Here is a 23,565-nt window from a genome sequence, read left to right as displayed (position 1 = left end):
GTTGGGGAGGGAAGCCAGCAGGGCCGTGATTTCATAGAGCTCAGTCTCCAAACCAGCCCTTTTCTCCAGAGTAACTGACCTCTGTTGCCTGGAGGTCAGCTGTCCACCCCAGCGGCCTCCAGCTACCACCTGGAGGCTGGCAACCCGAAAAGAGGAAGAAGAGCCCCGGGACCCCCAGCCACGTGGCTTGCCTTGCAGCCCGGCGTGTCGAACCCGAGAATCCAACCCAAACACACCCACCCCTTCCTCTGCCCGGGCTTCAGGCACCCAGAGTTCATCCCGCACTTCTGAAGTCCGGGGGGGGGTGCTGTTTCCCTCCACAGGGCTTTTCATGGGGCGCCTCCACGCAGCTCTGGATCCAGCGTGTGGGGAGGGGGCACTGCAGCCCGGCGATGCCTTCGGCCTGGGGGCTAGTTCTGCTGCTTCCCCGGGGAACTCTTGCAAGCGGGGGGGACGCTCCGTCTCCACAGCCCCCCCCGTGGCGCTTCCGTTCTCGCGGGTCTGTTGCAGGCTGAGTCGGTGGGGCGCCAACGGCCCCGGCGCTTTCTCCCGGGCCGGGGGTGGGGGGTTCCGTATGCCTGCCCGTTTTTCGTCCACGCTCCCCCGCCCGGCTCCTTCGCACAGCCCCCGCGGTGACACGCAGCTTTTGCATCGGGGTTTGGTAGTCGACGCCGAGTGCGGCGGCCGCCTCCGTTTCTACCCCCCCCCCCCCCCGCCCCCCCCCCCCCCCACGCCCCCCCCCCCAGCGCTGCTGACACCATTAGCACTGTGCTGGGAGGGGGAATTTTTTTTAAGTTCTGGAAACTTTTGATTTGCCAGACACTCTGATTTCTCTCTTCACCCCTCTCCCCACTATGAAACAAACCAGGAAACAGGACATGCTCTGTGCTGCATGTGATTCTTTGCAAAGAATGCTGGTGAAAGCAAAACATTTCTCTTCCCTCCCTTATCTAGTGGCATTGATTCAGTGGAGAATTTTCCTGTTGGAGGGAGAAGAGGACAGGGTGGGGGGCCCTTGCAGGGAAGTGGAGGACATATGCCGAAGTCGGCATCAAAGGGGGGCGGGCGGCTCCTTCGGAGCCATTTTACGCCGCAGCTGTCGCGAGATCCGGGGCGGGGAAGGAAGCCCCCCCCCCTTCTGCGCGGATCAAGCGGCTCCCCCCAGCGGTGAAGCGCGGCCCCGGTCCGCACCCCGCGCGCTTCGGCCGCCCTCGACGGCTCTTTGTTCCAAGGCGCTGGGGAGCAGGCGCAGAGGAACCCTGGAGGCCCGGCTAAAGGCGGTTGAGCCTGCGGACAGGTTGCTTCCATTAGTCGTTTAATGCCCAACTCTGAAGCACGTGTTTGTGCAATACGTGTATTAAGCGCACACACTGCTGAGGGTGTGTATGTAAATCTACACATAAACAAGGACATATTCCAACTCGATATGACTCATTTCATATTTATCTACGCGCACAGACATGCTAGTACGGTCTGAACGTATTACATGGCATGCAACACCATATTGTTTGAACAAAGGATATCTGCCGCTATATACCCCCAAAAATGGGACCTGCTGCAGCTGTGAGGAGGGATCACATAGGCGAGACTTTTCTGCCTCCCCCCCCATCCCAACCTCTTTCAGCCATTGCTGTATAAGAGATGACCAGACTGCCCAACGGAAGTCAACAAACCGAGTTTGCAAGGGGGATTCAGCTTCCTTTCCAAGAAGCCCCCCCCTCCACTCTCCTCCTGATAAAACCAGGTGTGCTGCCACCTAAAGTGGGAATGGCCCCAAACACTCACAAGCCGCCTGGGCCTTTGCAAGAATTCCAAGCTCCATCAACTCCTGCGCCTTCACTCTGAAGGAGTAAACCTGTGGGGCAGAGACGCACTTGCCTCTCACATGCCCAGGGTCTCTCTCTCTGTTACGTTTCCATTTTTATTTTGCTGGGGATCACTATTCTTAAAAAGGGGGAAATATTTAAAATATAAATTTAATAGAATCTATGCTTCTGAAGCCGGATAGCACCCCCAGATCCTACCCAAGCTCCCCCAAAGGTGAAAGCTCTAAACTGCCTCCGTGTCACATTTAGGCTCCCTCAAAACACACACGGACAATACAATGTGGCTTGTAAGTTAAGCCTCTCCATCCATCCCCTTGGCACAGGTCTTGGTTCCAATCAGACACTCAAGCAGAACTGACGGCAACTGTCCCTGAGACTGGTCCAAAATTTTAGCTCACTGAGGAAGGGGCCAGTTTTAACCAGAAGAGCTGCACATTCAAGACACAAGTATCTGTGAAGATTGTGACTGGCAGGTAGTCAAGTAGGAAGCCGTTTCAGGGGGTCGCTGTGCTGCTCTGTGGCACTTCGGAGTCCAGTGGCACCTCAGAGGCCAAAAAGAGTTTCAGAGTAGGAGCTTTCCAGAGTCAAGAGGAGTTAGCCGTGTTTGCCTGTTGCTGCAAAATAGTAAAAAGCCCCGTAGCACCTTTATGGCTCACATTTATGCTACAATAAAGTTTGTTAGTCTTAAAGGTGCTACTGGGCTTTTTACTATTCTCCAGAGCCAAAGCTCCTCTGAAGGAGGAAGCACCCTTTCCTGCTTGGTAGAGTCTACTCAACACACATGGCGTTTCTCTCACCCTGCCCTTTGGCATCTCAAAACAGCCTCTCTGTTAAGAATCCTATTTTTGCTTGTTTAAAAGCAAGCTTCAAGGCAGAAGATTAATCTAAGGAAACCGCTTGGAGGACATCAAGAGCCAAAACAGAGATGGGAAGAGGCCCACCCAGCCTCGAGGACAGAGGGATGTTCGACGAAGGGGAAGACACAAACATACACACGTGCACTGCATTGTGTGTGAAACCAAGAGCCTGAGGTGCCTCTGTGCTTCACCCATGCCACGGCACAGTCCATCTTCTCCATGTCAGTTTAAGATGACCCCTACTTCACACCATGGTCTGAAAAAGGCTTCACAACACAGGGAGTCTGGATCTATTGGTAGGTTCAGACAGGGATGAGTCGAAGGTAAAAATGGACCTGCAAAAGGGCTTGCCCCCCCAATGGAGGGGGGAGGATGAGCAAACTGCCCACCTTGCATAAGACAAAGCCCCCCCCCCAGCCAAGCAGGACTTTTCCCAATGGCCTTAACAGCCAACGTGCCCCAGGATTCAGCCTGAATAAGGCTCAGGAGGTCCCTTATCGTAGTCTGCCTTCTCCAGACTAAACCAGCCCAGGTCAGCCTCTCCTTCCCCTGGTTCTGGTACAGCCCGAGTGGCCAAGAATGCCACGTGATCCAAAGTTCAGCTTGCTGAGCCATGGCTGCTCAGTCTTGGCTGCACCCAGCTGCAATATGGGGCCACAGGGCTTTTGTGAAGTTTACCCACGTGGAGTGCTTTGAACAGTTAGGAAGCTGAGGCAGGATTGCATCTACATGGGTCCGGCTAGCAAAAACATTACTTGCAAACTTTTAGACAAAACAACTTTTATTCAGTAGTCAACTGCTGAACACAGGAACAGGGGAACAAGGGGGCAGGCCTCCCTCCCACACTTGCCTGGCCACAGGGGGTGGAAGAGGCAGCTGACTGATACAGCCCCCTTTTGAAGACAATGGTCCCTTCTACAGAAGCATTATTTCCCCCTCCCCCCCCCCAATTAGGAACCAGAATTTCCAGCTCCACTTAAAACCAGAGCTGTTGGGAGATGTTCTCCACAGCAGGACTCTGCAGGAGGCCCCCAATTGCTGGTTGTCACAAAGACGATCTAAAGGTGTGGGTATGCCACAGGACACGGAGAAAGGTTGGGGAAGAGGCACTCTTCAACTGCCCTTCCCACAGAAGTTGAAGGATGAAGCCTTTGGGACGCCCCCAAAGAAGAATCATTCGGTTCCACGCAGGGTGATTACATAAAAAACAATAAATTTAGACTGAAAAAAAACAAAGCTTGAAACTGCCCAAATAGAGATGACCACAGGAACTGCAGCACGTGTATCTTTCCTAGTAAGCCCCGAGCGAACACTGCCAACGGCCAGAGCTGCCCAAGGAAAACCTCTCCAGGATGAAGAGCAAGATGGCCTTCGTGGGGGGCTGCTATGGCCCCAGTCCCCCTCAGCTGCTGCAGAGAGACAGAGGCCAACGTCGAGCTTTCCCCTTGAACCTTCTGCTGTCCTGGAGGATCGGAGTCGCTCACGGGACGAGATACTGCAGGTGCTTCTTGGTGTGGAGGAATTCTCAGAAACGGCAACTGGCAAGGGCCACAACACCGCGAGTGCCTCTCGGCCCCTCAGTGCCACTTGGCTGGCCCCTGCCCTCCGGCTCCTTGGCTGTGCTTCTGCTCCACTCGCTGGTCTGCTGTAAAACAAGCGAGAGTTCTAAGCTGGGAGGGGTCGTAAGGAAGCAGGAGAGAGGCCCCTCTCAGCCAGAAACTCGAGAGAGTTGCTGCCTGTCAGAGCAGACAGACCTGGGCCAAAGAAGGCCAACCGTCTGACTCCACAGCAGGCAGCTTCTAAGTAGATGAGTCTTATTCGCTTTGGTGGGCTGGAGTCCAGTTAACAGGTAACCTGTACTTGCTTTGAGGGGAGAAGAGTAGCAGCCACAGGGGCATCTGTTTTTGCTCCTCCCCTGCCTTCCCCACTTGAGCCAAGGCACATCAAGCTACCACCAAGAGGCTGGGGTGGGTAGCCCTGCTGTAGACGGCCCACTTGGTAGAGGAGAGGGGCTTCCCTCCCACGGCAAAGCTATTACAGCCGTATCCCCTCCCCAGTGGCCTGGACAGCCTGAAGAGACACCAGCAGGGGGATCGCCTATCCCTCACCTTTTTTCAAAATTTCAGAAAGAACACTGCCCTCTGGATTTATCACCACGGAGGGCGAGTGACTCAGGCACTCTCAAAGTGGCGCTCTCACCATGCCAGGGTGGCCACAGATGCTCTTGCTGAAGAAAGGGCAACAGAAGAGCAGGGTTCACGGCTTCAAAAGCCAGCACACGCCCTGTTGGGCAGAGCCAAGGGAGTCACAGAAAGGGTTCGGAAAGAACCTCCTGCTTGCCAAAGACAAGGGCATACTCCCCCCCCAATTAATAGCCAGTAGGCCTGGAAATGAACTGCTGGCCCATGGAGGACAGAGTGTCACTGGTCATTAGCCAACAACCTCACACTCTCCTCTGAGACAGGCAGGCTGGTAGGCCTGTGCGAATTTCTTCAGCAGGTTCCATACGACTTGTAGGTTCTTCGTGACTTCTTTGCAGCACTTAGCTTTTAAGCTTTCAGCCCTCATGTGTGCTAATTAAAACAAATGGTCTACAGAACTTAGAAAGGAGATACCGGCCAAGGCTGTGTCACCCCACTGTCAGGGTGGTGCCCATTAAGGCAGGCAGTAGCTGCCTCAAAGCTGAACTCAGTGAATTCTCACACGAGCAGCAAGAAGGCACGGAGGCTAAAGCATCACCAAGCCTCCTGGCAACAAGTCCTCAGTGCTGGAGGCAGGGAAGTCCTTACCTGTGCCTCGCTTGCCAAGGCCCAGTGGCTTGGAGTGGGACCTCAAAAGGGGTCTTCTCTGGGCCTGCTTGTCGTAGACCACTCGAGTGAAAGGGTAGAACCTTTTCCTGGGCAATTTCTGGATCTCAGTCAGCTGCGGGAACCTCATAACGATCTCCTTCAACAGTTTCACTTTGTCTTCTGCAAAGAGCAACCCCTTTGTGCTCTGGCCATTCATTTTAGACACCACCGACTTGAGTCGTGGGTTGATGCAGCTGAGGACCTCGGAACGGTGCTTAAGGCTCAGCCTGTTGTTGATGCTGCCAATGAAACGAATGAGATGGCGGGACCACTCGCGCAGCTCCATGGGGTCCACTGGCTCATCCTTCTCCATTGCTTCCTCTGCCATCTCATAAATGGTCATGGCTGGTGCCAGCATGTCCAAAACCTCACCCTGCAGCAAGAGTGAGACATGCGTGGCCCTTCGTAGCTCCTTCTCTTGCCTCGTGTTCAGCAAGGAGTGGATCTCTGGGTTGATCCGTGGGGTCTCAGACGACCGGTCAGGCAAGGTAGGACGGGGGCAGAGGGACATCAGCTGCTCCCGCATTTTATTTTGCAGGGTGCTCCGGCACTGCGTCCACCAGTGCACCACCGATTCACGTGGCGTCCACTGTTTTGGGACTACAGGGCTGCCAGAGATCAGGTCAGCGAAGGAAGTGCTTGCCTCGGGACTGCCTCTCCCTGCAGCATATGTACTCTTCTCCTCACCTCCCCTCTCGTGGCTATCCCCTTCTGCTCCTCCTCCATCCAGATTCTCAGCTCCCCTAGATCTCACGGGGCTGCCCTGCCCTCTGACCTCTCCATTAGGACTCTGACGTTCCCTCTTGGGGCTATCTGAGCTCCCTTCATCTCTGCTACGGTTCTGATAGTTCCTTTCCCTGCACCATGCAGAACTCTGCCTGCTTCCAGCCTCAACAGGATTTACCTGACCCTGTTCCCTCGCATGGTATCTGGTGCTTCCTAAGTGTTCCTGCCTTGCCTCCCTCTTGGGACTGCCCCAACCGCTCTGCTTTCTAGTGGGGCTGTGGCGCTCTCTTCCCCTTCTCTCAATCCTGCCCCACCTGCCTCCAGTCTCATTGGAGCTACCCATCACCTGCTCCCTGCTTGGTTGGCTCCTACCGCTGATGCCCCCACGGCATTCCTCTCCTACGTTCTCTGCTAGGGCTCTGACTTTCCTCTTTCATCCTCCCTGCAGTGGCCCACCTCCCTCCAGCCCCACCTGGACTCCCTGACCTTTCCTCCCGGGCACGGCGCTCAACATTCCTGGAGCGTTCCCAGGCCCCCTCCCTCCCGGGGCTCCCCCAGGCTCTTGTATCTCCGTTGGGGCCCTGCTGCCTAGAGAGAGCCCCGGCGCTGTCCCAAGCCCCCTGCCCGGGGCTAGGAGTCCGGCGGCGACTTCCTCCCGTTCTCTCAGGGCTGCTCCACCTGCCGCCACCCGGCCTAGGCATCCGCTCCCTACGAGGCGGCGGCGGCTCGAAGCTCCCGCCACCCTCGTGGGTCGGGCTGCCCCACGACTTCTGGGAGTAGTCAGGCCTGTCCCACGGCTGGCCTGCGGGACGGTTCCTAGGCCGGCCTCGCCAGCTCGCTTGTGGCGGATGCTTCCTGTTCCAGGGGGGGGGCGGGCCCGGCCCGGCTTCTGTCTCCGCGGGAGGCTCCTCCTCGGGCCCCCAGTCGGCGGGCCCCGGCCTCTCCCAGCGGCTTCGCCGTGGCAAAGGCGGAGAGGCCCAGTCCTCCTCCCCATCCCCCCAGGCTTGGGTGTCCAGGTGGTGCTTCCGCCGGCGGCTGAGCTCCTGACTCGAGGCTGGCCGCGACATGTCTCCCAAGGATGCCAGCAGGCCTCCGTGCCGTCTAGGCCCTTGTGGAAGCAGCCAGCATCGTTTCCGTTTCCGGTCGGAGGTTTGGGCGCCGATTTCCGAGTCGCAGCAAGGAAAGCGTTGGCTTCCTTGTCGTCACGGAAACGACAGCCGGCTTCCGTTTTCGGGCGGCCTGTCTAGGGCCGTCAAGCGACAGAGAGGGGGACGGTTTAGAGTGGCGCATGCGCATCATGGGCTAGAGTTGCTCTTGCTCTCTAGACGCGGGCGGCGGATTTTCAAAGACGGACCCGAGGTGGTGGGGTTGAGCCACATTTGAGCCCAGTGGGGGGCACCTTTAAGACCAACAAAGATTAATTCTGGGTACAAGCTTTCGTGTGCCCAGAATTAAATTTGTGTTGGTCTTAAAGGTGGTGCCGCTGGACTCAAACTTTGTTCTGTTGCGGCGACCCATCTGCGTCTTTCTTCCCTTAGAATTTGTCTTTCGGCAGTCAGCTATTTTAGGAAGAAAGATGCCTCAGGGTTCTTACCTGTGTGCAGAAAAACAGCAGCTTAGCAAAGAAAGGTTCTCCCTGTGTGTAGAAAAATAGTAGCTCACGGAGAAAAGAGCTCCTATTTATTACATACATATTTTCTAAATGATTTTTTCCCAATATGGGAGCTTTGGTAAAGAATTTGGAAACAGTAGAAAAGAACAAGAGTCCAGGAGCCCCTTCAAGAATGACTAACACAATTTGTGGCAGGGTAGGAGCTTTCCTGAATCACTGCTCACTTCTTTTGGTCAAGATGGGTAACTGTGTTAGTCAGTCAGTAGCAGGAGAAAAGAGCAACAGTCCAGGAGCACCTTCAAGACTAACACCGTTTGTGGCCAAGTAGGAGCTTTTGTGAGTCACTGCACACTTCAGATAGATCCAGATGGGTGGCTGTGTTAGTCTGTCTGTAGCAGTAAAGAGCAAGAGTCCAGGAGCACCTTAAAAGACTAACACAATTTGTGGCAGAGTAGGAGCTTTCATGAGTCATGGCTCACTTCTTCAGATATCTTCACTTCAGGTACCTGAAGAAGTGAGCAGCAACTCATGAAAGCTCCTACCTGGCCACAAATTGTGTTAGTCTTGAAGGTGCTCTTGGACTGTTGCTCTTTTCTCCTGCTACAGACAGACTAACACGGCCGCCCATCTTGAATTAGGAAACAGAGCTGCCATCCTCCAGGTGGGTTAACCCATTAATATCTAGAGAATAGGTCGACTGCGGTTCATTTTGTGTTTGCCTCAAGTCTGGATTTATTTGCTTCATGGACATTTGTTTTTCCAGTCTGGAACTGAGAAGCATTTTCTCCACCTTAGAACAGTGATGTCATACTTGGGGATGTATTCCCTTCAAGTTCTTAACTTGTCTATGTAACCTTTGTATTGTATTGGTCTGAATAGTATATTGAAATAATAAGAGATGCTTAGGAATTGTAATACTGCGGAGCTTTATTTGATGTTAAGTTTCATAAGATCCTCCAGGTGAGGCCTGGAGTTCTCCTGGAATTGTGATTGCTCTCCAGATAACAGCAATCAGTCCCCCTGGAGCAAATGGCTACTCTGTAAGGTGGATTCTATTGCATTACAGTCCTGCTGAGCTCTCTCACCAAACTCTGCCCTCTCCAGTCTGTGCCCCCGAACTCCAGGAATTTCCCAAGGTGAAGTTGGCAGCCCTGGTTACAATTCTAAAACTAAACTTCCAGGATGCACATTCTAACGTCCACAGTTAATTTCCTTTCATTTCCCAATAATTGCTGAGTTGTAGTGTTCAGAGAATACCTGCTTGTTCTTGTTGCCTGAATAAACAGAATTCCTGTTAAAATAACCAGCTCTGCAGAGGGCCTGTGATTTGGCCCTGGGTGTGAGAAGCATTCGGGATGAAGATGGCAGGAGCTGAGCTGCAGAACGTCTTGAGTCCAGTGGCACCTTTATGCCCAACAAAGTATTAAAGCGGGAACTTGTATTCAATACTTAAAATCGAACTCCCTCCACTCTGAAATTGTACAGTTGAGTATTTTGGTGATGCTTATCTTCCCCCACCAAGGACTAGTGTGGAATAGCAGCTGGGGCTATGGTATCTTGAGACCTGGGTTCAGATCAGCCAAATGACCTTATAGGCCAGTCACTTTCCCTTTTTAGCCAACGCTGCCTTGCAGGGGTGTGGTGAGGATAAAATGGGAGAGAATCACATCCCAGCCTATGTCCCACCTTCGATGGAGTCTGGCTGACACTTGTTGGGAGGGGGTATTGCTGCCAGGATTGAGAATTAAAGGGCAAGATGTAAAATATACTTTGCCTGTCTGATGAGAAGATGGGATATTGTGGCCTAGGATGCCTTGAAGATCATGGGGGACAGGGAAACAGTCCTTGGTTGGATTAAGTCTTTGCCTGGTTCCAAATTAATCTCTGTCCTAAAAGGGTGGCCAAATCCAGATTGCTATACAAAAGAGCCCCTTTTATTTTATTTTATTTTGTCTGTTGAACTATTAGGGTTTACATCTGGCAGGGAAAAGTCCAGGTTTTGTTAGCGTTACAAGGGGCTGCTGAGAGAGTGGCAAGGTATGTATTAAGTATTGAGACGAGACAGCTCTTTTCATAACAACATACTTTATTGAACTTCGTGCTGAATGAAGCCCGGGTGACCTCGAATGTGGGTCGGCTACAGATGCTGAAAAACATTGCACGCTGCTTTTCGTCTTCTTCTATCATTGGCTGTGAGACAGAATTCAAATCGGGTCTGATAGGTGTCTCAATCCTTGATTGCTGCATCGAAAGGTTCAATGTGCCCCTTGGCGGCCATGATCACGGTCGAGAGCTGGTAATTTCAGCAAGCGATTTCAGCTTGGGGTGAATGATTTCAGCGAGTGGTTTCAGCTTTGAATGAGCCTATGATTGCTGGCATCCCATCCTTGTCTGCAGTATTAAGTACTGAGATGAGGCAGCTCTTTTCATAACAACATATTTCTTTATTGAACTCCGAACCAAAGACACAGGCTCAATGGGAGCTGATTTATGCTTGTAAAAACCACACCCACCTTAAACAACAACCAATACCAAGTAGGCAACCAGAATCCTTCATCTGCATGTACAATGTAACTAATGACAGTGCAGCTATTGGGTTATCATCCACAAATATGATCGGCCGTTACCAGTAACACAACCAATAGAGCCTTGCTCTGACTCAAGCTCCACCAGTACATAGCATGTAGGGAACTTGACAGAATTTAAATGAAAAGTCAAGGAACTAACTTAGATGGAGGTAGAAACTGACCTAGTTAATGCCTGCCCTTTCTGGGAGAGGCAGGATAGCTGCTTTCATTCAGGGTGCACAGACTGGTTTATTATATACTCTGGGAGGGGAGTGCATCATGCTAGGGTTGCCAATCTTCAGGTAGGGCCTGGAGATCTCCCTAAGTTACAACTGCTATCCAAAATTAGAGATCAGTCTCCCTAGAGGAAATGTGGAGGGCAGACTCTATGGTATACCATAGTGCTGAGGAGAAATGAAGTCCTAGAGCAGAGGTGTCAAACATAAGGCCCATGGGCCGGAACTAGACTTGCTATTCCCCCTGGGGGGGGTTCCTGCTTTTAGGACCCCCAATCCGTCAGCCCGGATCTAGCCGGCAGGGGGAACCCTGCCCCCAAAGTGCCGAATTTGAGTCAACATGCCCGGCGCAATGATGTCACCCGGAGGTGACGTCATCATGCAGGGCATGTTGTGGGAGGACACTCTATTATTCAAGGAAAAACTATATGGTTTTTCTTTGAACAATAGAGGCCCCACCCACAACGTGCCCTGCGCGATGACATCACTTCCGGGTGATGTTATCATGGCATACACGCTGAAGAAAGCCGACAAAAGAAGAAGGACCCCCCCACCTAGCCGGAACCAGCTCATCCAGGCTCTTACCCAGCCCATGACAATTGTTGACTGTGTCTTTATTAAGAACCTAGGGGTTTTACCGGAGCTAGCATTTGTTGCTCAGAAGACCCACCCATCCACCCACACACACACACGGGGGGGGGGAAGCCCTTTGAATCTGTATCTATATATCTAATTCCCAAGGCGCTCCCTGCATGCGGATATCTAAATCCGCACATCGGCAACACCTGGGGGGCAGGGAGATTTTCCTGCGCACATGGGGCAATGCCCAGGTGTGCAGAAAAATCTGAAAACTGTAAAAAAATATAGGGGAAATAATTAAATCCCCAAAAAAGTAAAAGAGCATCCCCTGTGCATGCGCAGGGAATGCTCTTAGAACGGCTTCACCGCCACCGCCACCACCAGAGAGGGGGAGGGAGAGGGGGGAAAGGCTTAGCCGGCCGGTGGCTGTAAGCCGCTCAGCTCTCGCCGCCACCCAGGGGGGCGGGAAGAAAAAAGTTCAGCGGCCCGGCCTCACCGCCAGGGAGGGAGGGAGAAAGTTTTGCAGGCTGGCAAGGCCTCGCCGCTGCTGGGGGAGGGGGGAGGTTTGGCGGGCCAGTGAGGCCTCACTGCTGCGACTGCTGAGGGGGGAGGGGGAAAGCTTGGCGGGCCGGCGAAGTCTCGGTGCCGCTGCTGGGGGGGAGGGAGGAAGAAAGTTTGGCGGGCCAACAAGGCCTCGCCACCGCCGCTGCTGCCGCTAGGGGAGGGGGGAAGCTTGGAGGGGCGCGGGCCTCGCCGTGGGTGCCGGGGGAAGGGGACGGGGAGAAGGCTCACCTGCAGCCGCTTCCTTTTCCCTTGAAGCTTCTCCTCCCCCCCTCCCCCGGCGAGTATTGCGGGTCCCCCTTCTTGTCTCTTCTATTAGACAAGGGGAAATGACCACAAGTGTCCTTCCCCCATTTTGGAAGGAGGAGGAGATTGGATTTATACCCCGCCCTTCACTACCCGAAGGAGTCTCAGAGCGGCTTACAATGTCCTTTCCCTTCCCCTCCCCACAACAGACACCCTGTGAGGTAGGTGTGGCTGAGAGAGCTCTGATAGAAACTGCTCTTTTTCAAGAACAGCTCTTATCAGAGCTACGGCTTGCCCAAGGTCATCCAGCCAGGTGCAAGTGGAGGAGTGGGGAATCAAACCCGGTTCTCCCACATTAGAGTCCATGCACTTAACCACTACACCAAACTGGTGCCTTCCTGCCACCCATCCAGAGAAGCATTAAGTTAAGCATCAGATCATGAATCTTGAACGTGATTGAATCCCCACTCCTTCCCTTGTCTCTCACCTATCCCAAGAGGTGTCATTCCAATTAAGCCCACGAACCCTCAATTGCCCACCCACCATCTCTTTTGTCTTAGCCTTCCTGAGTTGTTATTTTTGTGTATATTTCCTGGGAATCTGTGACCACATGGCCATCGCCTCAGGTCACAATTTAGCTATTTAAGGTGAGCTCTCCCTGATTTCGCTCTCTTGGCTCCTCTTCTCTTTGCCCCTTCCTACCTTATTGGTTCCATGCTCGGCTGGTTCGAATCAGTCCATGTGTGTTGCTGGTCAACACACAGTTCTCCCCCACCTCCATTTGTCTATTTTTCATTGCATGATCTGCTCATCTTGTCGAACAGGTAACATATTACCCACCAACAGGGCTATTTTTGGGCAGGAACGCACAGGAACGGAGTTTCGGCTGGCTCCTGAGTTGGCCACGCCCAGCAGGAACTCATTAGCATAATAGGCCACACCCAACAGCAGACACTCATTAGGATTGGCTACATTAGGGGTGTGTGGCCTAACATGCAAAGATGTTCCTGCTACAAAAAAAAGCCCAGGGTTTTGACAACAAAGTAAACAGAATAAGAAGCAAAAGGAGGGTGTGGTTGGATGACCACACTTCTGGTAACATGTGGAGTGTGGCCTAATATGCTAATGAGCTGTGCTGTCAGGGGTGTGGCCTAATATGCTAATAGATTCCTGCTATTGGGTGTGGCCTATTATGCTAATGAGTTCCTGCTGGGTTTTTCTACAAAAAAAGCCCTGCCCACCAATGATATTTCTGCTCATACAAATATCACTATCCTTTCAATTCTGTATTCTTAGTCCTGCATTGTGAGTGTGGATGCATTATTATTGGTATTTATATGCTTGAGAGTCATTAAGTAACAAAATCAATTATTTTAGCAACCTGGTCTCCTCGTCTATTCACGGGCTCTGGGAATCCTGACTCTGGTATGCACGGGCTATGAACCTATATTTTATGCCTATTATTTGGTGTAGTGGTTAAGTGCGCAGACTCTAATCTGGGAGGACCAGGTTTGATTCCCCATTCCTCCACTTGCACCTGGCTGGATGACCTTGGGCAAGCCTTAGTTCTGATAAGAGCTGTCTTTGAAAAAGCGGTTTCTGTCAAGAGCTCTCTCAGCCCCACCTACGTCACAGGGTGTCTGTTGTGGGGAGGGGAAGGGAAAGGAGATTGTAAGCCGCTCTGAGACACCTTTGGGTAGTGAAGGGCGGGGTATAAATCCAATCTCTTCTTCTTTTACCTCACAGGGTGTCTGTTGTGGGGAAGGGAGTTTGTAAGCCGCTCTGAGACACCTTTGGGTAGTGAAGGGCGGGGTATAAATCCAATCTCTTCTTCTTCTTCTATTGCCATTTAATACTCATAATTCCCCCATCTTATTAATAAAACAGGGTAATTTGGTTAACACACTGGAGTGGAAGCTCTTTGGGACAGTTGTCCTAATAACTGTCACAAAGAGAAATAAGAATCAGACAGATAAGATCAGTAAAGAAGGTGTTCCTGATTACCCTGTGCGTTTGTAAAGTGCTGTCAAGTCACAGCCAACTTACAGCGACCCCGGCAAGGGGCCTTCAAGGCAAGTGAGAAGCAGAGGTGTTTTGTCAGTGCTTTCCTCTGCAGAGTCTTCCTTGGTGGTCTCCCTTCCAAAGCACCAACCCTGCTTAGCTCCTGAGATCTGATGAGTTCAGGGTACATCAGGCCACCTTCCCTTCCTGATTATCTTAGCAACACATTTTGATAAATGTTAATGAATTATGTGAAGGGCAGCCTCGGTGTCTTTCACACCAGCCAAATGCCAGCAGACCTGTCAGTCCTTAGCTTGGCCAGAGAGTAGGATGGGACTGCACGTTAAGTCAATTATGTGGATTGATTTTTAACCTTGGCAGTTACAAAGGTTGCATGCAAATGGCAAGTGCAGAATGTCTTTGCTAAAAAGAAGAGAGAGATTGGATTTATACCCTGCCCTTCACTACCCAAGGAGTGAGGAATCAAACCCAGTTCTCCCAGATTAGAGTCTGCGCACTTAACCACTACACCAAAATGGGGTCTGCTCAAATACGTCCACACAACATCTAAAGCAGGAGTCCCCAACTCCTGCTTCAGTGAGCTGTGGGTATCACAATAAAATAGCCACCACAGGTGGTGGGTTCAATGACAAACTAGCTGTGGTGGGCCAGGGTCCAATTATAAAGCATTTCCACAAAGTGCTTTTAAAAAAAATGTACTTCATTTATAGTCAAGTCAAGTAATTTATTGTATTTAGCCATTGGCCGTTACAAAATACAGCAGAGCATTTATAGTCCACCTGTCTTACCTGCATGGCCAAGATGAAAAGCCTACCATGAAAAAAGCCATTTACAAGTGTCCAACAAAATAATATTGGGAGGCTGCAAGCCAAGTGTCCTTGTCTGATGGAGGCAGCAGTTTCTGCAGACCTAAAGTTGGTTAATCTCCTGAAGCACCTCCTCCTGCTTCAGTCAGGTGGAGGAAAGCCAAGACTGGTTCTTTGCTTTGGGTGAAGAAAGTGGATGCCAGGAACTGCATGAGGAGCCATTGTGGTGCTCATGGGCGCTGTGGATCACTTCTCTAAAGCTAAAGGAAGAATGCTTTTTCTTTGAAGGAAGAACATGCCATTGAGTCACAACTGACTCCTAGCAACCCTCTTCCATGGGGCATTCCAGGTGTAATGAGTAGAGATGGTTTGCCATTGCCTTCATCTGCAGAGCAACCCCAGTCTCCCTTTTTGGGAGGTCAACCTTCACTTAGGGTACGAGGCCAAAGGCCCATCCAGTCCAACACTCTGTGTCACACAGTGGCCAGAAATACCAGTGCCATCAGGAGGTCCAGCAGTGGGGCCAGGACATTAGAAGCCCTCCCACTGTTGACCCCCCCCCCAAGCACCAAGAAGACAGAGCATCACTTGCCCCAGAGCCCCTAGCTATACCTTGTGGCTAATAGCCACTGATGGACCTCTGCTCCATATGCTTATCTAATTCCCTTTTGAAGCCGTCCATGCTTGTAGCACCCACCACTTCCTGTGGCAGTGAATTCCATGTGTTAATCACTCTTTGGGTGAAGAAGTACTTCCTTTTATCCGTTCTAACCCGACCGCTCTGCAGTTTCATGGAGTGCCCACGAGTTCTTGTATTGTGAGAAAGGGAGAAAAGTACCTCTTTCTTTACCTGCTCTTTCCCATGCATAATCTTATAAACCTCGATCATGTCACCCCTCAGTCGTCTTTTCTCCAAGCTAAAGAGCCCTAAGCGCTTTAACCTTTCCTCATAGGGAAAGTGTTCCAACCCTTTTATCATTCGAGTTGCCCTTTTCTGCACTTTTTCCAAAGCTATAATATCCTTTTTAAGGTGTGGTGCCCAGAACTGCACACAGTATTCCAAATGAGGTCTCACCATTGATTTATATAGGGGCATTATTATATTGGCTGATCTGTTTTCAATACCCTTCCTAATAATCCCCAGCATAACATTGGCTTTTTTTATTGCAGTCACACACTGTCTCGACATTTTCAGTGAGTTATCTACTACAACTCCAAGATCTCTCTCTTGCTCAGTCTCTGCCAGTTCAGACCCCATCAATGTGTATTTATATTTAGGATTTTTGGCTCCAATGTGCATCACCTTGCACTTGGCCACATTGAACCCCATTTGCCATGTTGACGCCCACTCGCCCATCCTTGACAGATCCCCTTGGAGTGCCTCACAATCCTCACTGGTTTTCACCACCCTGAACAACTTTGGACAAACTAGCTGTGGTGGGCCAGGGTCCAATTATAAAGCATTTCCACAAAGTGCTTTTTAAAAAAATGTACATTTATAGTCAAGTAATTTATTGTATTTAGCCATTGGCCGTTACAAAATACAGCAGAGCATTTATAGTCCACCTGTCTTACCTGCATGGCCAAGATGAAAAGCCTACCATGAAAAAAGCCATTTACAAGTGTCCAACAAAATAATATTGGGAGGCTGCAAGCCAAGTGTCCTTGTCTGATGGAGGCAGCAGTTTCTGCAGACCTAAAGTTGGTTAATCTCATGAAGCACCTCCTCCTGCTTCAGTCAGGTGGAGGAAAGCCAAGACTGGTTCTTTGCTTTGGGTGAAGAAAGTGGATGCCAGGAACTGCATGAGGAGCCATTGTGGTGCTCATGGGCGCTGTGGATCACTTCTCTAAAGCTAAAGGAAGAATGCTTTTTCTTTGAAGGAAGAACATGCCATTGAGTCACAACTGACTCCTAGCAACCCTCTTCCATGGGGCATTCCAGGTGTAATGAGTAGAGATGGTTTGCCATTGCCTTCATCTGCAGAGCAACCCCAGTCTCCCTTTTTGGGAGGTCAACCTTCACTTAGGGTATGTAGATCTCCCAGAATTTTAGCTTGATCTCCAGACAACAGAGATCTGTGACCCTGGAGAAATAGGGTGCTTTGGAGGACGGATTCTCTATGGCATCCCCTACTGAACTCCCTCCTTTCCCTAAACCCCGTCCTTCCCACGCTTCACTGCTAAATCTCCAGGACTTTTCTAAGTTCTAACTCAGAGCAGAAAACCCAAGCAATCACCCATACAATTGTATGCAGATTTTCTGAATTAATTAATCGACTGAACTCTGTGCAACTGGTCGATTTGGACTCCTTTAACTGTAAGACTACCTTAGCAGTACAAGCTAATGTTCAGAACATTAATTTATCGATATAATAAATCTTTAATATAGTATGTTTTATTATTATAACGCATTGTTTATCATATTCAACGCAAACAATATTGTGTGTGTTTGCGTATACACACACAACTAGTAGTGAACATATACTAAAATTCACTTTGTATTTAAATAAGTCTGAATAAAACCATTCCTGCCTCTGCTTATTAGAGGGCGCGGCCTCTCTGATGACGCGCGGTCTCCCAGATGCGCATGCGTCCGCGCCGCTTTTCGAGGCTGATCAACGAAAGAATCCGAGCGCTGGTCCAACGCACATGCGTAGTCTCGAGGGCGAACGGAGAAGGGCAATGCGCCTGCTCGATGGAGGTCTCGCAAACCTGTCTTCACACCCCGCCCTTTACACATGCTCAGTGTTGAACCGAATGCTCCTAAACGGGCGCGCGTAGACCGGGCAGACGGATTTTGCCCGTCGCTTGCGCGAGGCATTGTGGGAGTGATTAAGGAAGTAAAATGGCGGACCTGGCCAACGAAGGTAGGCGGCCCGGCTGAGGCGGGAGCGGCAGAGAGAGAAAGAGGGGGCGGGGCCTTCCCGGGCAAGGCGGGGGGAAGACCTCTCCTCAGCAGAGAGAGGGGACGAGAGGGCGCCCGAGCATAGGCAGAGGGTGGACAGCGTCCCCGAGGCAGGCTGCAGCCGTGGCCCGAGATGCGTCTCCGCCCGCGGTAATGCGCGAGGAGAGTCTCTGAGCATGTGCAGAGGGTCCGGCCGGTGGGCCCTGGGGCAACGGGGCCGGCTTCAGTCCCGGCTGAGAGGAGCGCCGCCGCTGAGGCAGGCTTCAGTCCTCCCGCGGAGACACGCACAGGCTTCTCCTCGGTTCTGTTCGCTTGACCCGGGAGGAAAGCAGACCCTCGTGCGGAGGCCTGGCTCTGGGGAAGCATCCTCCCGGTTTCCCCTCTCGGCCATTCTCTCCGTTTCTGAGCTTTATCACGGGTTTCCTAGGCTCCCTTGTTTATAATTTATCGCTTGAGTGGTGAACGATGAGGCTGCCTGGCTGGGGGCGCGGGGGTGGTGGTGGTGTCAGCATCACCAAGGCCAGCTCCCACACTGGCCGCCACCGCTCGTTCTCGGCCTGCACGTCAGTGTCTTTCTCCCAAGTTTTCTAGGCCGTGCTGTGATATCAGTGATGAGAAATGATAGACTTCCGAGCATGTGCAAAGTGTCTCTCTCACCTCAGGTGCAAGAGGAGGAGGGGTTCCAGGCATGTCTCATGTGTTCTTTCTCCCTTCAGTTGATTCCTAAGCAGTAGCTAAGAACTTGTGCCTCAGTAGTAAGAGGAGTGCCCTCGAATGTGTGCAGAGGCAGTCTCTGTGTCCCAAAGCTCAGAGGAATGGCATGCGGCTGCAAGGCCCCTTGGCTGTCTGTATGAAGGTTTTTGCAGGCTTTGAAGTCGGGTGTATTTTTCAGAATTCCAGCCCCATTATATTTATGTGGGTCACAGAAAACTCTGAGAATATAAATAGGAAAACAGATGAGCTGCTTTTGGCCTAGAAAGCTGTGCCACTGCAAGGGGCTGGGGCAGCTTATGTTCCAAAATACTATCCACCCACTGAACATGCATAAAGCTGCGTTATACTGAACCAAAACATTGCCCCCAAAAGGTCAGTATTGTCTATTCAGACTGTCGGCTGCTTTCAGGGGTCTCAAGACAAGGTCTTTCATATCACCTCCTGCTTGATCCTTTTAACTGGAGATGCCCGGGATTAACCCTGGGTCCTTCTGTCTGCCAAGCAGATGCTCTACCCCTGCTTGGGAACATGCTGGCAAGTGCCCAGGGTCTGATATTTGTCATTCATTGCTACCTTGATTCTCAGTCCCGGAAAGGCTGCCTTGTAAAGCATGTGTTTTCCAGAGATGCTCCTAGTTCTGTCATCATCTCCCCCTACTAGTCTTTTGTCCCTTGCTAAGCATCTGAAGGATGCTGCTCTGTTTTCTCAGAAAGCCCACACCTCCTCTGAAAGGGTTTGTTTCTGGAATAAGCTCTTCACGTCCTGTTGTTGGGTGACCGCGCTCATGTGATGCTTGGGCTCTGTGGCTGGCCTATGCAAACTCCCCCCCCCCCCAAGCCCCTGATGCCTGTCACGTGAGAGTTGCAATTCTGACGTGATGAATCATCCCCTGGAGAACTATGACTGGGAGCTGCTGATTAACCTTGGTTTGCCACCCTCCCCCATCCCATTGAGAAGCTTTTCCATGGTTAATCCTCTCTCACTGCATTTGACTCTCAGCTTTTGTATTGGCATGTCTTGTGTGCTAGATTGCTCAGAGGTATGTCTGTCCGTGTGTGTGTGAAGTGCTATCAAGTCACTTCTGACTTAAGGCGATCCATGAATTAATGATCTCCAAAATGTCCTATCATTAACAGCCTTGCTCAGGCCTTGCAAACTGGGAGGGGGGCATGAGAAACTTCTGGAGGATATCTGCTCAGCTGGATGCTCCTCAGGTTCTTGTGATTGTCCAATGTACTGTGATTCTTTTCAGGACTTTAGAACTCAGTTGGGATCATATTTCCCCTAGGAATTCTTCCTAAAGGGCTCTGGTCAGATGCAAAGAGGCACAGTTCACCAACTGCAGCAAATTGCATTGGCTGAGCAGCAGAACTTCCTGGTTGGCTCACAGTCTAATGCATTCCAAGAGGTAACCACGGAAGTTTGCTGGAGATATTTTAAATGTTTCTGAGCTGACAGGGCAATATGCAGCGGCCAGAATGTGCTGGTCTTGTTTACAAACATGCAGCTGTAAAATGGTTGGGTTGAGCCTTGAATACTTTCTTCATTGTCCTTAAACCTGAACACCTTTTGGGTTAGAACGAAGTTTGAGTCCAGTAGCACTTTTAAGACGAACAGAGTTTAATTCATGTGTGCACGAAAGCTTATAACCAGTGTTCCCTCTAAGCTGAGTTAGTGTGAGCTAGCTCACAGTTTTTTAGTCTCTGGCCCACACATTTTTGTCTTAGCTCAGGAAGGATGGCTCCGGAGCAAACTAATTTGTGCAGCAGCCAAATCGCTTGCTCACAACTTTAATGCCAGTAGCTCCCAAAGTAAAATTTTTGCTCACAAGACTCCACGGCTTAGAGGGAGCATTGCGTTATAACCAGAATTAAACTTTGTTCTTAAAGATGCCACTGGACTCAAACTTTGTTCTGTTGCTTCAGACCAACACGACTACCCACCTGGATACCTTTTGGTTTAAACAAGGACAGGCTGTGGTCCCTGCACACACCTCCTGCACTGCCCCCCAGGGAAACACAGGGCTGGATCGTGCAGATCAGTCCCACTAGTGACAGGGCTTGTGCTACTTGAACAGATCCACAGGATCTAGCCTTTTGTCTACTATTAACATACTTGCCTGTTTCTAGTGAAATTGAAATAGTTTAACTCCTGGGACATTTGGTGAGAAATTTGTTGCCAATGCAGAGGCAGTTTGCAGAGGAAAAGCCAGGTGTGCACTCCCTGTGTATCAGGAGGAAAAGCTCTGTTTCTGTTTATATCTTTGCAGAAAAGCCAGCCATTGCACCTCCTGTCTTTGTGTTCCAGAAGGATAAAGCACAAAAGGTAAGAAAGCTTTATGCCTTACCGGTAGCCATAACTAAAAGTTGTTGTCCATTTTTACTTGGAAATTCAGGCTTGAACAGGCTAAACCTGTGACTTTTTATTTACTTTGTGCATAGCCCGCCTTTCTTGCTGAGACTCAAGGCAGACCTTTGTGCTTCTGCCTTCCAGGGTGCCTTTCCCACATTGACTCACCTGCGACGGAATCCTTGTGCAGGAGGCTGGAGAATGTATGAAAGCAGGCACTTAGCACAGGTGCTGTTCAGGCTCACAATCGCCTCTCCCCTACCTTCACGTGCGGGCAGTGTTCTGTAGAATGCACACAGTTCTCCATTTGGCTGCGTTTTGCCAAGGACATTCAGTAGCGCTTGTGCTGGCTGCCTTTCAGGGAAGCTTGCCTGCCGTGAATGATCTGCTCATCAAGGGGTCCCTCCAAGGAATCTGGGTGCCAACTGGGATAGAGCCAGGGTGGAGAAGGGCTGTTTGCTGGCTAGAGGGTCATGAGAAATAACATGCAGTTAAAAAGAGAGTGATTCAGCTATAATGCCAAGCTGTGACTGAACTCCCACACTTCTCAGGTGTTGACAAATCAGTTCATCATTTTGCCTGAACTTGCAAACAATGGTTGGCAAGTCTCTTTGCACCAGACCTGCAAAACTGTGGCTCCTTTCTGTAACACCAGACAGCTCAGCCAAGCCACTGATGGCAAAAGCAACCCTGGTGAAGCGGTTAGCGGCTTCACATATTTTAGTTTATCTGTTGTGGCTACTTTTGACAGCAGCATTGCAGCTGCTGGAGTTTGGTAGTATTTACTGTCCTGAAACATATTGCATTGGTGACTTCAGAGGTAACAAGTTGGCAGATGAAGGGGGGGGGGTGTCAATTGGGATTTTTTTAATCCCACTCAAACTTTGAAGCAGTGTGTTAGGAATATCAGCCAGCCGGACCATGGGCTTTAGTTAGCAGGCTGCTGTTCCTGAAGAACAGTTAAGCAGCCATTAAGAGTAGTAGAATGGGGGAGAGGGCCCCATCTGGTGGTGGTGCTGAGAACAGGAAGAATCAGAGATCCAACTCTTCAGTCCTCAAATCGGACAGAGACCCTCAAACAGATCTTTTCACTGTCATTAATCCACTTTTTTAAAAATGGATGTCATCTGTCACTGGTACTTCCTTGATCTACTCCTGTGAAAAGGCATGGTTGTATCAGTCAAATGTCTTATGGGAAGGGGAGATGGCTTCTGTATCATGGGCGTATCAGTCAAATGTCTTATGGGAAGGGGAGATGGCTTCTGAATCCACCCCAGAGAGGGAGGAGAAGGAGCTGTGTCTGTCTCTTAAAGCTGCCTGCAGTTCAGTTTTGTTTATAGCAGTCTGTTCTCTTGTAACCCTGTTCCCAGTTGCCATTGAAGTCATCATCTGATTTTACAGGTAGCTTGAATAAATTTCTACTAGAATGCTTCTGTATCTGTGTAGCAGTTGACTTCCCAGGATCAAGTGTCCAGATCACGCGGAGTGATGGTACCACTTTGCTCTGTTCTGGTTAGACCTCACCTAGAGTATTGTGTTAAGTTTTGGGCACCACAATTTAAGAAGGATGTAGACAAGCTGGAACGTGTCCAGAGGAGGGCAACGAAGATGGTGAGGGGTCTGGAGACCAAGTCCTATGAGGAAAGGTTGAAGGAGCTGGGTATATTCAGCCTGGAAAGGAGACGACTGAGAGGTGATATGATAACCATCTTCAAGTACTTGAAGGGCTGTCATCTAGGGGATGGTGCAGAGTTGTTTTCTGTTGCCCCAGAAGGTCAGACCAGAACCAACGGGTTGAAATTAAATCAGAAGGGTTTTCAGCTAAACATTGGGAAGAACTTCCCGACAGTTAGAGTGGTTCCTCAGTGGAAGAGGCTTCCTCCGGAGGTGGTGGGCTTTCCTTCTTTGGAGGTGTTTAAGCAGAGGCTAGATCGCCACCTGACAGCAATGCTGATTGTGTGAACTTAGGCAGATCATGAGAGGGAGGGCAGGAAGGGTTACCTCAGTGCTTAGTTCTTGTGGTCCTTTCTTACATGCCCAGAGAAATGCTGATTGCCACTTTGGGGTCAGGAAGCAATTTTTCTCCAGACCAGTTTGGCCAGGGATCTTGGAGGTTTTTTGTCATCTTCTGGGTGTGGAACGGTGGTCACTGTGGGTGTGTGTGTGTGGGGTATTTGTGAATTTCCTGGATTGTGCAGGGGGTTGGACTAGATGACCCTGGAGGTCCCTTCCAACTCTATGATTCTGTGAATAGTTCTAAGGCTGTGGGGTTCAGCCTTTGGAGAAAACTTACTCCCCATTTGCTTTGGTGCCTTAGTGTGAGCTCAGCATTAGCAAGAGAGGTAAAGAAACAGTGGATGGTTTAGCCGTAACTGGATTTACCTTGAGGGGCATTTGAAGCTTTGCTTTCTCCTGTGACTTGGAATTCATGGTAAAGGATGGTGGTTATCTGCAGGCTAGCAAGAAAACTCCAGACGCATTGGTAGTGGTCCGTAATAGTAGCCTAGTCTACGCTGTGTGAAACCAGGCACTGATTCTTGTTGTGTCATAATAGAAGCCTTATTGGCCAAGTCCAAGGTGGGCCTGTCTGTGCCAGCATTCTGTTTCTCACAATGGATCCACCAGATGCCTCCAAGAAGCCTGTGAGCAGGGTGTGAAGGCAGCGTCTGCTGGTGGAGAATAAGAGTTTGAGGCCCGCCGTGTTTGTAAT

The 23,565-nt window shown here is 50.7% G+C and overlaps 2 protein-coding genes across 4 annotated transcripts in view; one reads left to right on the top strand and one right to left on the bottom strand.

Moving 5' to 3' along the window:
* Positions 1-3,501: 3,501 nt before the first annotated feature.
* On the bottom strand, positions 3,502-6,657 carry LOC107111285. The gene is made up of 2 exons (XM_015412234.1): positions 5,473-6,657; positions 3,502-4,328 (listed from the first exon to the last, which is right to left on the bottom strand). The coding sequence occupies exons 1-2, from the start codon at positions 6,599-6,601 to the stop codon at positions 4,261-4,263; spliced, it is 1,197 nt and encodes a 398-aa protein (XP_015267720.1). The 5' UTR covers positions 6,602-6,657; the 3' UTR covers positions 3,502-4,260.
* Positions 6,658-17,678: 11,021 nt separating this feature from the next.
* Positions 17,679-23,565, top strand: part of RANBP3 (RAN binding protein 3) — a 34,296-nt gene continuing 28,409 nt past the window's right edge. For 2 of the 3 annotated variants that reach the window (XM_015412249.1, XM_015412251.1), the window contains exons 1-2: positions 17,679-17,754; positions 20,776-20,831. In XM_015412249.1, coding sequence (XP_015267735.1) covers positions 17,733-17,754; positions 20,776-20,831 — 78 coding nt within the window. In that variant the 5' untranslated portion in view covers positions 17,679-17,732. Of the gene's footprint in view, positions 17,755-20,775; positions 20,832-20,999; positions 21,084-23,565 lie in introns of all 3 variants that reach the window. The other variant, XM_015412250.1, reaches the window with a different exon arrangement.

The sequence above is a fragment of the Gekko japonicus genome, unplaced genomic scaffold (assembly GCF_001447785.1).
Source record: "Gekko japonicus isolate JY-2015 unplaced genomic scaffold, Gekko_japonicus_V1.1 scaffold2815, whole genome shotgun sequence".
NCBI classification, from domain to species: Eukaryota; Metazoa; Chordata; class Lepidosauria; order Squamata; family Gekkonidae; genus Gekko; species Gekko japonicus.
The sequence above is the reverse complement of the archived record's forward strand: the minus strand, read 5'-3'. Positions and strand labels throughout refer to the sequence as shown.

What these genes read in the sequence shown, in the direction of transcription:
- LOC107111285 (XM_015412234.1), bottom strand. Translation starts at nt 6,601, where the DNA reads ATGGGTAGCTCCAATGAGACTGGAGGCAGGTGGGGCAGGATTGAGAGA. An exon ending in CCTTGGCAAGCGAGGCACAG is followed by an intron (nt 4,329 to 5,472) that starts GTAAGGACTTCC and finishes CTTGTTTTACAG; the next exon opens with CAGACCAGCGAGTGGAGCAG.